The sequence below is a fragment of the Cardiocondyla obscurior genome, linkage group LG29 (assembly GCF_019399895.1).
Source record: "Cardiocondyla obscurior isolate alpha-2009 linkage group LG29, Cobs3.1, whole genome shotgun sequence".
In the NCBI taxonomy this organism is placed as follows: Eukaryota; Metazoa; Arthropoda; class Insecta; order Hymenoptera; family Formicidae; genus Cardiocondyla; species Cardiocondyla obscurior.
In genome coordinates, this window is record NC_091892.1 from 245,888 (window position 1) to 261,280 (window position 15,393).

Here is a 15,393-nt window from a genome sequence, read left to right on the forward strand (position 1 = left end):
GCTCTCGTCTCTGTTGTACATAGAGTTGAGCCCTTCGAACAACGTCATGCGTTGCAGATTGCACCATCTCCGGTGAAATCGTTCGGAAAGCCGCAATGATAGCTTCTCGTACTTGATTTTCGTTTGTATCTCGATGATCTTCCACCAAGTTTTTGATATGTTCCCATACGAAAAAATCAAGCACGGTTAAGTCGGGTGACCGTGGCGGCCAGGCAATGGGGCCACCCCGACCTATCCACCGATCCGGAAAACGCGCATTTAATGTCTCGCGCATTATTCGCGACGAATGCGCTGGTGCTCCGTCATGTTGATATAAAAGTGTTCTTCTTATATCAAGAGGAACATTTTCTAATAACGCAGGTAATTCGGTTTTTAGAAATTCCCTGTACGCGTTTCCGGTCAGCCGTGGAGGTAAAAAATGCGGACCGATCTAAAAATTTAAAAAATATTTTAATTATAAAAAAGTAATCATTTCGTTATTTTTTATACTTACTATTTTATTTCCTACGACGCCTGCCCATACATTAATGGACCAACGGTATTGAAACGCGCCGTGCCGAACGACATGAGGATTATCGTCCGACCAATACAGACGGTTCCTTAAATTAAATACTCCGTTGGGTGTGAACGTAGATTCGTCCGTCCATAATATGATATTTGGGAACGAAACGTTCCGCCGATATTGCGCGAGGAATCCTGCATAAGTTGTTGTAATTATTATCATGTTTTTAAATTACTTTAAATATAAAAAATTAATAATGATACCTTGGCAGAAGTGCAATCGTTATTCGAAATCTCTGGGAAAAATTTGTTGCACTTGTTGATAGTGATACGGGTGTAAGTTATTATCCCGCAAGGTGCGATGCACTTCGTATCGCGTTAGATTTAAACCGTGCGCTGCATGTCGAACGCTTGTTTTTGGATGATCGTTGAATAAATTCAGAATTCTCTCTTCATTTTGTACTTGACGACGTACGGGAATTCCTTTATTGTTGTGGACAAGACAGCCTGTCTCGCGTAATTTTCGAACAACATTTAAAATTGTCATTCGCGTTGGATGACGTTCACGCGCTGGATGCCGTTTCGCGTAAATTGCGGCTGCACGAAGCGCGCACTAACCCGCTAGTCCGTATGCAATTACCATATCAGTAAATTCTTTTGGTGTGTACGACATGGTTAAACATTTGTCACAACGCGTATACGAGCTGAAGACTGAGCGTATACGGATGCCAACTATTTACCACTCGCGGCGAGGTGAGCTTCATCAAACTTGCGAGGTTTGCATCTCTGGTGGCGCACTGAGGTTCACAACTATCGTGAATTGGCATGCTTTGGTCAACCGTTTTACTGGATGGTCGGATGAGGCGAAATGCGCACTTTGTTCGGAATTTTTAGATTGCTATGTTCTTCGAGCTAGGAATTGTAAGGAATGTGTCGGTAGTTTTTTATATTTTTATCCAGAATATGAACAATATCTTCGCAACGAGAGACCATTATTTATTAATGTAAATACAACTTATGAAAATAGAGAAGAATAAAACTGAATTAAATTTGAAATTGTGTTTTCTATTATTATTTATTTATTTTATTATTATATATATTTTCCTTCTCTCTTTTTTTTCATGAATAGATATTTCTTTCCTTTCTCCTCCTTTTGCGTTATTTTGGTTTTTCTTTTGGTGACGTTTTTTTTTCTCTTTTTTTTTCAATGGTAAAAATAGAAACTTTCTCATATAATTTTTCTTTCCCTCTTTTTGTTTCTATTTTAAGTTTTTTTTTTTTTCTTTGGTGTCATTTTTTTTTCCTTTTTTTTTATTTGGCTTGTAGCATTTTCCTTCAATTTTAAATTGTTTAAATGAATGATATATGTATAGTAGTAGTAGTAGTAATAGATTTAGTGGGTGTGACTGCATAAGTCCCTTTTGGTTATCTAGATCCTTTGGATCCTCTGTGACTCCCCACTGTTTCATCGAGGGTGTATTGTCTTCAGCCCAGCATGATTTGCCAGGCTAATCAGACTGTTCACCCTCGCTTCTCTGAGCTGTCTCGGGTCTATAAACATTTTTCCCCAGGACAGGTATCGTTTAATCGCTAGTACTGGACAGTGGCACAGAATGTGTATACTGTCCTCGTTTTCTTCCTCGCATAGCCTGCACTTATAATGCTCCGCTATGCCTAGGTTATGCAGATGCGCTCTGAGGGTTCCGTGTCTTGTTAATAGGCCGATCCCTATTCTCAGTTTTTGTCTGCTCATTGCCAGGAGTTCTTTCGTTCTCTCTGGTTTGGGTTGTTCCATCAGGAGCTTTGCCTGCCGGCATCCCGGTTTGTTTTTCCACGACTCTCGGTGCCTTCTTTCAAGCAGCTCTCTGATTATCCTTTTTCCCATGACAAAAAGGACGTACACGTCCCGCCCTGCAGGTTCCATTAAAGTTCCCTGCTTGGCGAGTTCGTCAGCTACTTCATTGCCATGTATGCCCTGATGTCCAGGAATCCATACTAGGGTAACTTTATTAGTTTCCCCCAGCTTGCTTAATGCCCTCATGCAGCTCCAGACCGTCATCGAATCCGTGCTTTGCTTGATTAGAGCTTTAATTGCTGCTCTGCTATCTGAGCAGATGTATATTTTTTTGCTGTTGGTTTGATCAGCAATCTGTATTTGCGCGCACTCGGCGATTGCTTTTACCTCGGCTTAAAAAACCGTGGCGTATTCTCCTAGAGGCAGGCTGGATCTATGTTCTCTCGTGGGTCCATAAATTCCTGCCTCATGGCGGTTGTCTTTTTCCGAGCCGTCTGTAAACCATACGTCAGGTCCCAGTCCGTTCAGGAAGTCTGCTTTCCTCCACTGTTCCCTGGAAAGTATGATTACCTCTACGGTTCTCCCTTCCTGGTGTTTCCTGGGGATTCTGTCCTGTTTATACGTGAAAGGAGGGCTGTTCAGGAAGCCGAGCGCCGTATGGCCGATCCCAGCATCCCTCCACTCCCCCTGACAGTGCAGTTTATATGCCGTTTGTCTCGCGTTGTGAATGATTAGCTGGTCCAGAGGGGATATACTCAGCGCCACTTGTAGCGCTGCCGTGGGTGTTGTTTTTTGAGTCCCTACTGCAGCCCTCAGGTAACATCCCTGTAGGCTCTTCAGTAGGTTCTTCGTTCCCACTTTTCTCGCTCTGGGCCACCATACCACTGCTGCGTATGTAAACCGGGGTAATAGCACGGCTTGGTACAGCCATAATGCCACCCTCGGTTTAAGGCCCCAGGATTTTATTAGTGCCCTTCTACAGGCCCAAAAAGCCGTGTAGAATTTTTTCTTTTTGTTCTCCAGATGGAGTTTCCAGCTTAGTTTCGTATCTAGTAAAACTCCCAGGTATTCACTGAGGTTACGAAGTTTAGTTTTTCTCCCCACAGTTTTAAAGGCCTGATGGGTTCCGGTTTGTATTTCCTGGTGAATATTATTGCTGAGGTCTTCTCGGGATTAACCGTCAGTCCCTTAGCCTGACACCAGTTTTGTGTGATCTTGAGTGCTCTTTCTATGAGCTCCCCAAGGATCGGTAGAAATTTTCCTCTTGCTATTATGGCTATGTCGTCTGCATAGCCATAGGTGAGGACTCCCGCTGCTTCTAGTTTGCTCAGCAGTTCATTTACCACAATGCTCTACAGCAGTGGAGAAAGCACTCCTCCCTGTGGGCATCCTTTTGTGGGTGTTCCTTGGACTGATACTCCCCCATGCTCGACGTTCAGTCTCCTGTTCGCAAGCATACTCTGGGTCCAGTCAATCAGTGCCTCTGATATTCCATGTTTGGTCAGTGCTTCTTGTATCACTTTATATGAGGTGCTGTCAAAAGCTCCCTCAATGTCCAAGATGACTCCCAATGCGTAGCCCTTGTTCTCCAGCTGCCCCTCTATCCGCCCCACTAGTTGGTGCAGTGCCGTTTCTGTCGACCTGCCCTCCCTGTAGGCAGGCGTATTGACAGAGGGCCAGCGGATGTTGGATCAATGGCCCTTTTTTCAGGTATCCATCAACTAGCTTCTCCAGTGTCTTTAAGACAAAGGAAGTCAAGCTGATGGGTCTGTAATCTTTGGCTATTATATGCCCGTTTCTCGCCGGCCCGTTCCTTCCGGCTTGGGTATGAAAACTACTCTAGTTCCTCCCCAAGCCTTTGGAACATATCTCAGGGCAATACTGGCCCTGAGTATTTTTGTTAGTGGTCTCATCAGCACCCCCAGACCCTTTTGTAGTAGGGCCGGGAATATGCCGTCTGGTCCCGCTGCTTTATAAGGGCCGAATGAGTTTACTGCCCATTCTATTTCCTTAGGGTATACGACCTTGGCTGCCAGTGTCCATTCCTTGGGCTTGTGAATGTCCCTAGGCTTTTTTCCTGTGCAGTCTGCCTTATTTTGACTCGTCTGGAAGCCCGAAAAGTGGACTTCCATTAGGTGTGTTAGTGTGTTTTGCACATTGTCCGTGAATTCGCCGTTTGGTAGCTTTATACAGCCCAACTGCGATTTTTCATTCGTGCTGAGGATTTTGCTCAGTCTCGAGGCCTCTGCTGTTCCTTTGATACTTTCGCAATATTCCTTCCAGCTTTTGCGTTTAGCTTTGATGATGGCTTTGCTGTATTCCCTTTGGGCTTGCCTAAAGCTCTCCCAATGGGCAGTTCGTCTAGTGCTTTTTGCCTTATTGAAGAGACATTTTGTGGTCGACCTGAGCTTTCCCAGCTCTTGGTTCCACCATGGGATCCTGGTCTTACCACTTTTTTGTCTCTCCGGGCAGTTGTTCTCATAAGCCTTGGTTATTACCTTCCCAAGTCTCTGTGCTGTTTCGTCTAAATTATTTTTAGTGTGGAATCTGGTTGGGATTCTGGTTACCTGGGCAGTTAATTCCGCTCTGTAGTCCTCCCACTTAGTCTGCCTTGGGTTTCTTCCCCATGTTATATCCGTTATCCGCTTGCAGGGTGTAGCGTATGCTTCGGTGGTCCGATCCCGAAGGTTCATTTAAGACTCTCCAGTCTCTCACCAAGCTCGCCAAATTACCCGTGCAAAGCGTAATATCAATAACTTCCTGTCTTCTTGAGTCCATGAAGGTGAAGTCATTGCCTCGGTTGAGGATGATCTCTGACCTAACAATGAAATCATGTAAATTTTCTCCCCTTGGGTTGATATCCATGCTCCCCCAACTTAAGTGATGGGAGTTTGCGTCACATCCCAAGAGTATTTCACATTTTTCGGTCCTGGCCATTTCGACCAGTTTACTCACGCTTTCCTGCGGCGGTGGTTCCGGAGAGTTGTAGGGCATGTATACTGACCCAATGTACAAGTCCCTGGTCCTCCCGTCGATGTTGCAAGGTCCGATCCGTATCACCGTCTGGTCTCCGTCGCTAACCTGTGGAACTAAAACTGCATTATGTAAGGGATTCTGATGAATTATAAAGAAAGTTTGTTTTGCAATCTTTTAAAAAGAAATTAAAATATCTTTATTAGTTGGAGCGGACCTCCACTTAGTTACAATGATGAGGCGAGACTGCTCGCTCGTTGCAACATACACCGCTAGCTTTTGCATCAAGGCCAAGTTAGGGGATTTTTGCACAGGGAAATAAGAGTACGCCGAATTAAAATTAATATGATACGATATTTAAATCGCTATGTGATACTGAATAAATTGCTACTAAGAATCTAACTTCTACTATTACTACAATTTTCTGCCAGTCCTGACCATACTTTGTCCTCAAAGTTCACCGCAATTTTTCCACGGTCTTATGTTTGCAGCTTCCCACGTACCTTCGTACGGTTTCTGAGACATCTGATGTTCTTTTATATCTTTAATTACGTATCGATTATTTCTTAAAACGCGATATTTTTCATACGGTTCTTTATATTTCGGTATAATTTTATGAGACGTTCCGGGAGTAGTTTGGATATTTTTTATTATAACAAAATCTCCTACTTCGTATTTATTAGCTGGTTTACGCTTTTTATCAAAATATTCCTTATTATACTTTTGGCTTCGCATTATTCTATCCACCGCTCTTGCACGCATTAATTGTAGATCTCGATCGTTATCAGTAAGGTTTAAATTTAGATATTTTCGTATAGCGTCTATAATTTTTCCTTTTTGCTCTACTCCAAACAAAAGTTTACTTGGTGTTTCCCTTGTTATTTTATGAATAGTATTATTAATTGCAAATTCAATATCCCAAATTATCTTGTACCAATATAACTTTTCATCATTATTTATAAGCTTTCCTATCATAGGTCCTATAACACGATTTATGCGTTCAACTTGTCCATTTACTTGAGGCGATTGTGTAGCGGTAAGGATATGCCAGATATTATTTTCTTTACAAAATGTTTCAAAATCGCTTGAAGTAAAAACTGTCCCTCTGTCGGATATTATGATACGCGGTCTACTATAATTACAGAAATGTGTTTGTAGTTGACTTATTACTTCTTGAGTCGCCGTAGTCTTAGTCGGATACAATTTAACAAATTTCGTAAATGCGTCAATAACTACTAACAAATATCGCTTAGCTAATCGCTCTTTATCTATCGGACCGTAATGGTCGATCAAGAGGCACGGTAGTGCCTCGCGCCAAGTATAGGCGCAGCGAGGCACTGTCGTGCCTCTATTACGCGAGACGACGTTTTGAGAAATCCGTAGATTACCGGATCTCAATAACGGCTCAACCAATCGCTTTCTTAATAGACATATTGTATAGATTAGGGTCGACTTATATAATAAAAGTCTTTTTATTATTTCGCTGCGTGGTCTATAAATAAAGATATCGCGATGTTAATTTTGGTTACAAGTATAAAATTATTATGATACTCCGTCGTCATTTTTACGTCTCAAAAAATGTCCCTTACGTTTTCGCGTCGCTAGATGGTGCGGGTTGATTTATCGATATTATCGACTCTGTTGATTGACGTGTGAGTTTGAGATTGACGTGTGAGGTTAGTGATTTGCAGTGATCAATTAATTAAGGTAAGTGTGACTAATATTATTTAAATGTATATATTATATCAAATATAATTTAAACGTTATTATTAATAATCTTATATTTCAGAGATGGCTAAATCATCAAGAGATGACAAGATATATAACGACAGTTAGCGACAAGAAGCTCTTAGAAAAATGTCAGGAGTGTGTGAAAGTAATAAGAGCTGCCAAAGAAACACAGGCTGTTAAAGCGAATAAAAATGCCACAATACTATTAGAAGAACTTGATATGGAAAAGACAAGAGAGTCGAAAAAGGCGGCTGCTGCGCGAAGACGAGAGAAAAAGAAAAAGAAAAAACTTGAGAAGAAGGAAGAAAAACGTAAACTTCATGAGGAGTATAAGAAAAATGAAATAAAGAAGAAAACGGAAAAAAATCAGATGAGGAATGCGATCGAGCAGATGACAGCGAACATGAGGGCGGCGATGAAAGAATGGAAAGTGTACCATCTCCTGTGAACAGAAACCCGGAGGATCCTGATAGAGAAGAGGGTGATAGTGGAATAGATGCAAACAGTCAGGGAAGTTGCAGTAGCAATGATGTAAAAGCAAGAGAAAAAAAGAAGGAAAAAAGAAAAAAAAGAATAATAATAGTCCTAGTAACAACAATAAGGATACGTCTCCACAGCGTTCGTCCAAGACCCTTTTTTCACAAAACACGAATTTATCTCAAAATACGGCAACATCGACCAAATCTCAGAATAATACTTTGGAAAAGTAAGTAAACGCATTTTTCTTTGTTATCTCTACCGATTTTTGAATATCAATAATTTTTACAGGTCCTTGAGGCATCCTGCTGATAGAGAAGATTTTGAAGCGACTGGTAATGAAACTTATGTTCCTGGCAAAGGAAAAAAGTCTTATAATAATCAATACGATGGAGATACTTTAAACACGTCATCGAAAGCGAGTAATACCAGCCCCAAACAAAGTGGAAAGCGTGAAGAAGGATGGAAAGAAGTTGTACGAAAGTAAGGTACATGTTCTTGAAAAAAGTTTTCCAAAATTCTTTTCTTTATGTATTTTGGTTAATATTATTTACGGCTATCTAATGTAATTGTGGTTTACAGGGGACAGTCTGATGATTCGGGAAGATTTTTGAATTCACCGTTTCGTTCTAAAAAAGTGTCCGTTTCCACAAATGCTATCAGCCGAGTAATAGGCAGAGGTGGCAGTCATATAAATGCTATTCGTGGTGCTACGGGTGCGCACATCGAAGTAGAAAAGCAAAGTAAATGTCAATTGGAAAAAGTCATTACCATTAAGTGAGTAATTATTACGTTTTGTGCATTGGTAACATATATGGCATCATTTTTATAGGCAAATTCTCAAATAAAAAAATTAAAAATCGAAAAAGGCGGCTGCTTCGCGAAGATGAGAGAGAAAGAAAAAAAAAAACTTGAGAAGAAGGAAGAAAAACGTAAACTTCATGAGGAGTATAAGAAAAATATAACCACTTTTGATAAGGAAGAAAACGGAAAAAAATCAGATGAGGAATGCGATTGAGCAGATGATGCATATGAGGTTTGATATTTAACTAAATAAAACAGTTAAAAAATGTAAAATTTATAAGCATATATTTTATTTGTTAATAGCCATCCGATTTTGAAACTGAAGAAGAATCTGACGATTATTCTGAATATTCTGATGCTTTTGACAGTGAAGGTACTTTATCGCCAACAACTTATTTTTGTTATAATTTATATTGTATTATCTCTATATTTCTTTATATTATTTTAACAGAAGAGTTAGGCATTTCCGAAGAATCGGGAAAAGATTGGTCAGATTTAGAAAGAGAAGCGGCTGAGGAAGACAAAGAAAGAGGAGATGAACGTTATCGTGACGATTATAGTTCTAGTATATTTTAATATTTATAAGTGTTTAATTGAAATTCGTTTGTTTAGCCCCAGAAAGAGTGACAGACACGATAGACATGATAATGTAGTTAATGTATTTTTACAGAAAATAAGTGAAAAGGATTTACACACTGAGAAAAGAGTACACAAGAAATGATACAAATGCTGATTCCAAGTAAAGCATTCTTAAGGTATAACAATTTATAAAAATAGTATATTTTCTTGCATTAAGCAACCAGAAAATTTGTTGACGCTCGTTCAAACTTAGTTTGCTGTAGTATACAATGTGATTGAAATTTTTCATGTTATAATAATAAAATTTGAACGAAGTTCAAGTATGTAGGTATACATTCATATATATTATGTTTTAATTTTATTTGTTATCCAACAATTTAACATTAATATATTTCTAAGATTAAACATATTTCATTACATTTCATATTCGATATATAGAACATTAATATATAAGATATAAAACTTAATTATTATGGATAGTGAAGAAAATAAAAACAAATGCAAGATAATGTACTACTAATAAATGCGATAATTATAATACCTAGTTTTTCTCTGTCGTTAAATACTTTATTGTAATACTTATTATACTTTATAATATTAATTATTTTATTTTTATCGAGCTCGTGCATTACTTATGCATACTAAAACGAAAATATTTTTTTTTTTTGAAATGTAATCACAAAATAAACCTTTTTTAAGTTATTTAATATCAATTCCAAATTGTATTTAATGTTGATACATGAAAATATTATTAAAAACGATTAATTATTATTTGTTACGTCCTGTAACTCCACATCTCCTTTTTCCGACACATGGTAGATAAAGTAGATAGTAAAAGGTATACCGAATGTATTGGGACCAAAGGAGACGGTTCTAAGTTTCCAGAAAAAATAATTCTAACTGACGGAATATCCTGAATCGCCAGATGTATAAAATAAAAGAAGGAACCAAAAACAATTGTGCAACAGATGTGGAATATAAAAAAATCGAAACGAAAGGATTTGTCAAAATATTCATAAAACATTAATAGCTCGGAAGGACTTGGAATATCTTAAACTAATAATAAATGTCTGGCGGAACACGAGGGAAATTCTGGAAGAAAAACAATTCAGTAAAATCAAATTTCGCCGCGGATCCTAGGGATTAGAAAAAGGAGGCAAAAAGCCTGTAATAATAAAAATTGGGATACGCGGCTGGAAACTATAAAACTCAGGCAGCAATTGCACGCTGCCGGTAAAAAAAAGGTTACCTAAAGCTTTTTCGAATCTGTTATCTGGAAGCTTGGAAGGGCTAAAACCATGTAGAGGGGAGCTCGTAAACATTTTCTCCTGGACCAATAGATATCGGGAACTCCTCACCAAAAATTAGAAACTAAGGACGAAAACTTAGAAAATTAAGAAGGGCGACCAATAATTGTGAAGACGGAAAAGTGGAGGAATAAGCCTAACGAATAGAATTCAAAATTTGGATAAGACTTAGAATCTGGCGCTGGTCCTCCCCTTTTCCGAGCTTATAAAACCGAGCGTCCCGACGACGCTCGCTCTCAATTCTGTTCTAAAAAGCTCATTCATTCTGTTCTTAAAATTTAAATTGCTCAGTTGCTCAGTTGTTTCAAAAATCTTTAAGTGTTTGTGATCATCTTGTGTGGGCGAAATAAAGGAAACATCTCGAGATCTCATCCGAGTGAATTTGAAGACAACAAGTAGTAAGTGCTATCATTTATTAATTCCCTTTTTTCCTTTGAACGGTTCCACTAAATAGTTTTATTTGATTTGTATTCATATATTTATATATGTAAAAAATGAAAATTGAGGGAATAGTCAGGGTGCCGCTCACGCTTAATTATTTCGTTGTCTCTCCCTCGAATCCTCTCGTTTTTTCGGGTGCCTCAGCCTATCTAGCGGGCTTCCTTTTGTCGGGGGTTGCGATATGCCGCCAGTAAATGGTGACTATCAAAACCTTGACTTGAGTAAGGCTCCATTCGGCTAGAGGAACCAGAGAAACTTGAGGTGACAGCGGAGAGATCCGAAAGGAGCTGTGAGACGTGATGCCCAGCCATATTCTCCTCCAAGATTCATTTATTAATTTAATTCATTAAAATGAACTCCTTTTAGTGGAATCATCGAACTTAAGAACCTTAAAGAAAAGCCGGGCTCGCCGAAATCGGCAAATTCGGAATCTGAGGGGCCTTATCCGGTCCTTCTTTATACAATATTTATTCGCGGCGGCGCCAGGGGAGATAAGAACCGACCTTCCCCGAAGAAGAGGAGAGAGGTCGTGGTCCCCTCAACCCCCAGCTCCCCCGACTTCGCCGGCTCCTGAAGAAGTTCCTCTGAACGTCGAAGAACCTAGAGAACTCCCCCCTTCTCCGGATACGCCGAAAAATAGCGTCAATGCGACCGAGTCAGAGCCTGATTTGGAGCAGTTCCGCCCTACGACTCCTTCCTATTCCCCGGACATCTCGATTCATTCTCCAGGAGCTGCACCTAGAGCATGCTCCTCTCCAATTCCGTCCCCGTTACCTATTCCTGGGGAGCCTGAGGAGGTCGACTCCATTGCTGATGACGATACTGTCTTTTGGCAAGAGTCTGACGGCCCAGAGCCTTCCCCTTCCCCCGCCTCGAGCGTGGAGTTCCTCGGCGGGCAAGAGGAACCCAGAGCGATCATAGATCCTCTCCTCGAGCTCCTCCGGAGGACTTGCTCTCCGTGGACGGATCCCGTCCCCGAAAGGGCCTTCACGATAGGCCCTGATTCCTTTGATCCTGAGGAGATCAGGAGGGAAGCCAGCAGGGCATCTTCTGATCAGAACGTCCTCATATTTTATCCCGGGGTGGAACACCCCTTTTTAGCTCCAATCAGGCTGATTGATCGTGTATTTCCGAGATCATCGGCCAGGATCTCGGAAATAATCGAGATCGACCTCGATTAAATATTTCTATTTTCTTTTGAACTTTTCTTAAGTTATTTTTCCCGCGCACTTTTGTAAAATATAAAAAATGCGTTGTTTATTTAATTTAGTTAAAGTCTCTGAGTTTATCATTATCATAAATTTTAAATGTATCATCTCTATTTAACATCAATTTAAAAAAAAAAAAAAATAATAATAATAATAAAGAATGTTAAATTAAATCTCGTTAAAACAGATTTTTGAAATTTTCTTTTAATGAACCATTAGCTCCATTTACTGCGAAAAACACCTCCGGTTCTTTCCCTGGGAACAAGAAGTAAAATTCTTTCCCTCAAAAGAACAAAAATCGCGCTAATTCAAATCTTTTCTCGTTCTAATACATTCCTAGCGCTTAATACGCGTGACGTTGTCTCGCACGCGTCACGCAAGAATTGGTAGTTGCGTCTCTCTCTCTCTTCCCTTTACCTGCTCTCGATCCATTTCCTAGTCATTGAGAACCGGTAATCCTTCCATTAAAATTATTCCTAAACCTGACGTAACATATTATATGGTAGTATTATAGATTTTTAAAATATCTCTGATCTGAGTACAATGTATGTGTAGAAACAGAAAATAGAATAAGAAACATGATAAATATTTTTTATTAAATTTATTAAACTTTTGTAACAGATAGCATAAGAAGATTAAACTGTACATTGTTATATAACGATTTTTCTGGTAGATTTAATTCATTTACATACACATGGCTGTATATATAAAAAAAAGTGAAAGTTTTATGTATAAAAATAAATTAAATTTTTCTTTTTGTTCATAAAACTTTCATTTTCTTTCATATATACAGCCATGTGTATGTAAATGAATTAAATCTACCAGAAAAATCGTTATATAACAATGTACAGTTTAATCTTCTTATGCTATCTGTTACAAAAGTTTAATAAATTTAATAAAAAATATTTATCATGTTTCTTATTCTATTTTCTGTTTCTACACATACATTGTACTCAGATCAGAGATATTTTAAAAATCTATAATACTACCATATAATAATAATTAATCGTTTTTAATAATATTTTCATGTATCAACATTAAATACAATTTGGAATTGATATTAAATAACTTAAAAAAGGTTTATTTTGTGATTACATTTCAAAAAAAAAAAATATTTTCGTTTTAGTATGCATAAGTAATGCACGAGCTCAATAAAAATAAAATAATTAATATTATAAAGTATAATAAGTATTACAATAAAGTATTTAACGACAGAGAAAAACTAGGTATTATAATTATCGCATTTATCAATAAAAATATAATGTTTGATTATGGGTGGTTGGGCCGGCACCGTGGCCACGTCCGCGGCCTCGTCCGCGACCACGGCCCCGGCCTCTGTTGCGTCCTCCTTTTTGCCAGCGTGGTGCTGAAAATAATAAAAAAAATTATTAATTATAAATTAATGAAATATTACCTATATTTGTAAATAAATACTCACGTTTTTTTAATTTTTCTTCCAATTCTTTAATTTTATTGATTAAATCATTTATTGTCGGTTGGGGGGGCTTTTCTTCCAATGTACGATGGTGACCCGTTTCGTCTCTCCGAATATTTAACACCAATTTTGGCTGCGTCGTCTCCTTGGGACGAGGAGGCGGCCGCTGTCGGGCAGCCGTCTCCTTGTCGCAAGGAGACGACTGCCGCTCGTTATCGATTTCCATGTTGCTGAAATAGAAAAAAATATTTATGCGTGTGCGTGTGTGTGTGTGTGTGTTAATAAATAAATTATGATTTACTTACCTCTGAATATTATCAAATATATTAATATCTTCTTCTAGCTGCATTCCGCTGAGATGCGCCATATTGCCGTGGATTGATAGCAGTTTGGAGCAGTGATGGGAATTTTAGCTCCGAGCAACATCGATGTTGCTGGAGTGGGGGACTACGCACACACGCCGGCGTCCTGTCGGTGAGCGCGCCTCGCTCGGCTTACAGAAGAGGACAGATATATATATGTACCGTCTTCTTTGCACCGATGCAGCTACGAGTCGTTGCCTACGTCAGCCTACGAGCCTACGACTACGATAAATGCACACATCGCGCGATGCGGCCCGCGTGAATCGCAGGCACTAAGATACATGTTTCTTTGCAGGTTGTATATTAGAATACGATGTGGTCTTCCGCACTACCCAGGAGGTGCAACTTACAGTGCGTTAGGTTTTTTAACGTACGTATAATATAGCTACCGGCGAAGGTCTACGTGGACCTTCGCCGATAGCTATATCATACCATATTTTTAATATCTTTACCATTTGTAAATTGTCCAACACGCAAAGTGTCCGACAAACTTAATATTAAATTGTTAATAAATTAACTGTCCAACACGCAAAGTGTCCAATAGATTGCATATGCTATATGTAGAAAGGATAATTTTTATGGAAGTGAATAAAAGGAAGAGAGGCTATATTAGTTATTTAAATTTTTATTAAAAAAAAATTATTAAAAATTGATATTTAACTAGGTGTCCGCCCCGGTCTCGTCTACCGCCTTGGCCTCGACCACAGTTTATTTATTAACAATTTAATATTAATTTGTTAATAAATAAATTGTGGCCGAGGCCGGGGCGGACACCTAGTTATATATCAATTTTTTTATAATATTTTTAATTAAAATAAAAATTTAAATAACTAATATTGCCGCTTTTCTTTTTCATTTACTCCCGTAAAAAATTATCCTTCCGACATATAGTATACGCAATCTGTTGAACACTTTGCGTGTTAGACAGTTTATTTATTAACAATTTAATATTAAGTTTGTCAAACACTTTGCGTGTTAAACAATTTAAAATTGGTAAAGATATTAAGAAATGTGGTATGATATGGCCACCGGCGAAGGTCCACGTTACAAAACCTAACGCACTGTAAGTTGCACCACCTGGGTAGTGCGGAAGACCACATCGTATTCTAATATACAACTTGCAAAGAGAAACATGTATCTTAGTGCCCGCGATTCACGCGGGCCGCATCGCGCGATGTGTGCACTCATCGTAGTCATAGGCTCGTAGGCCGACGTAGGCTACGACTCGTAGCTGCCTCGGTGCAAAGAAGACGGAACATATATATATCTGTCCTCTTCTGCAAGCCGAGCGAGACCGAGCGTGGCTGAGCGAGGCGTGCTCACCGACAGGACGTCGGCGTGTGTGCGTGGTCCCCCACTCCAGCAACATCGATGTTGCTCGGAGCTAAAATTCCCATCACTGGTTTGGAGGGAAAGATAAAAGCCAATCGCGATTTTTGTGCGAGTTTACAATAATTGTCTAGTATTCTTTCTTCTCTCCGCGCTATCCGTTTTTTCTTGTACTCTTTCCGCTTCTGATTGGCTGAATCTTTTCTGATTGGCTGAATTAGCCAAAAACGCGCTTATAGCATTTTGGTTGTAAATTTTCGCAATTAATTTTATGCAATTAATGATTGTTAATTCTTTTCTTTCGCTTTCTTGAACTTTTTATTCTCTTTCGCGTTCTTGTACTTTTCTCGCTTCTGATAGGTTGAATCAGCCAAAAATGTGCTTGTAGTATTTCGATTGTAATTAATGATTGTTAATTATTTTCTATCGCTTTCTTGTACTCTTTCCGCTT

The 15,393-nt window shown here is 39.0% G+C and overlaps 1 protein-coding gene across 1 annotated transcript; it reads right to left on the minus strand.

Annotated features, from left to right (window-relative positions):
• Positions 1-1,966: 1,966 nt before the first annotated feature.
• LOC139112485 (uncharacterized) lies at positions 1,967-2,560 on the minus strand. The gene has a single exon (XM_070673531.1). The coding sequence runs from the start codon at positions 2,558-2,560 to the stop codon at positions 1,967-1,969; it is 594 nt and encodes a 197-aa protein (XP_070529632.1).
• Between the last annotated feature and the right edge of the window lie 12,833 nt (positions 2,561-15,393).

Coding starts and splice junctions, on each gene's coding strand:
- LOC139112485 (XM_070673531.1), bottom strand. CDS start 2,560: ATGACGGTCTGGAGCTGCATGAGGGCATTAAGCAAGCTGGGGGAAACT.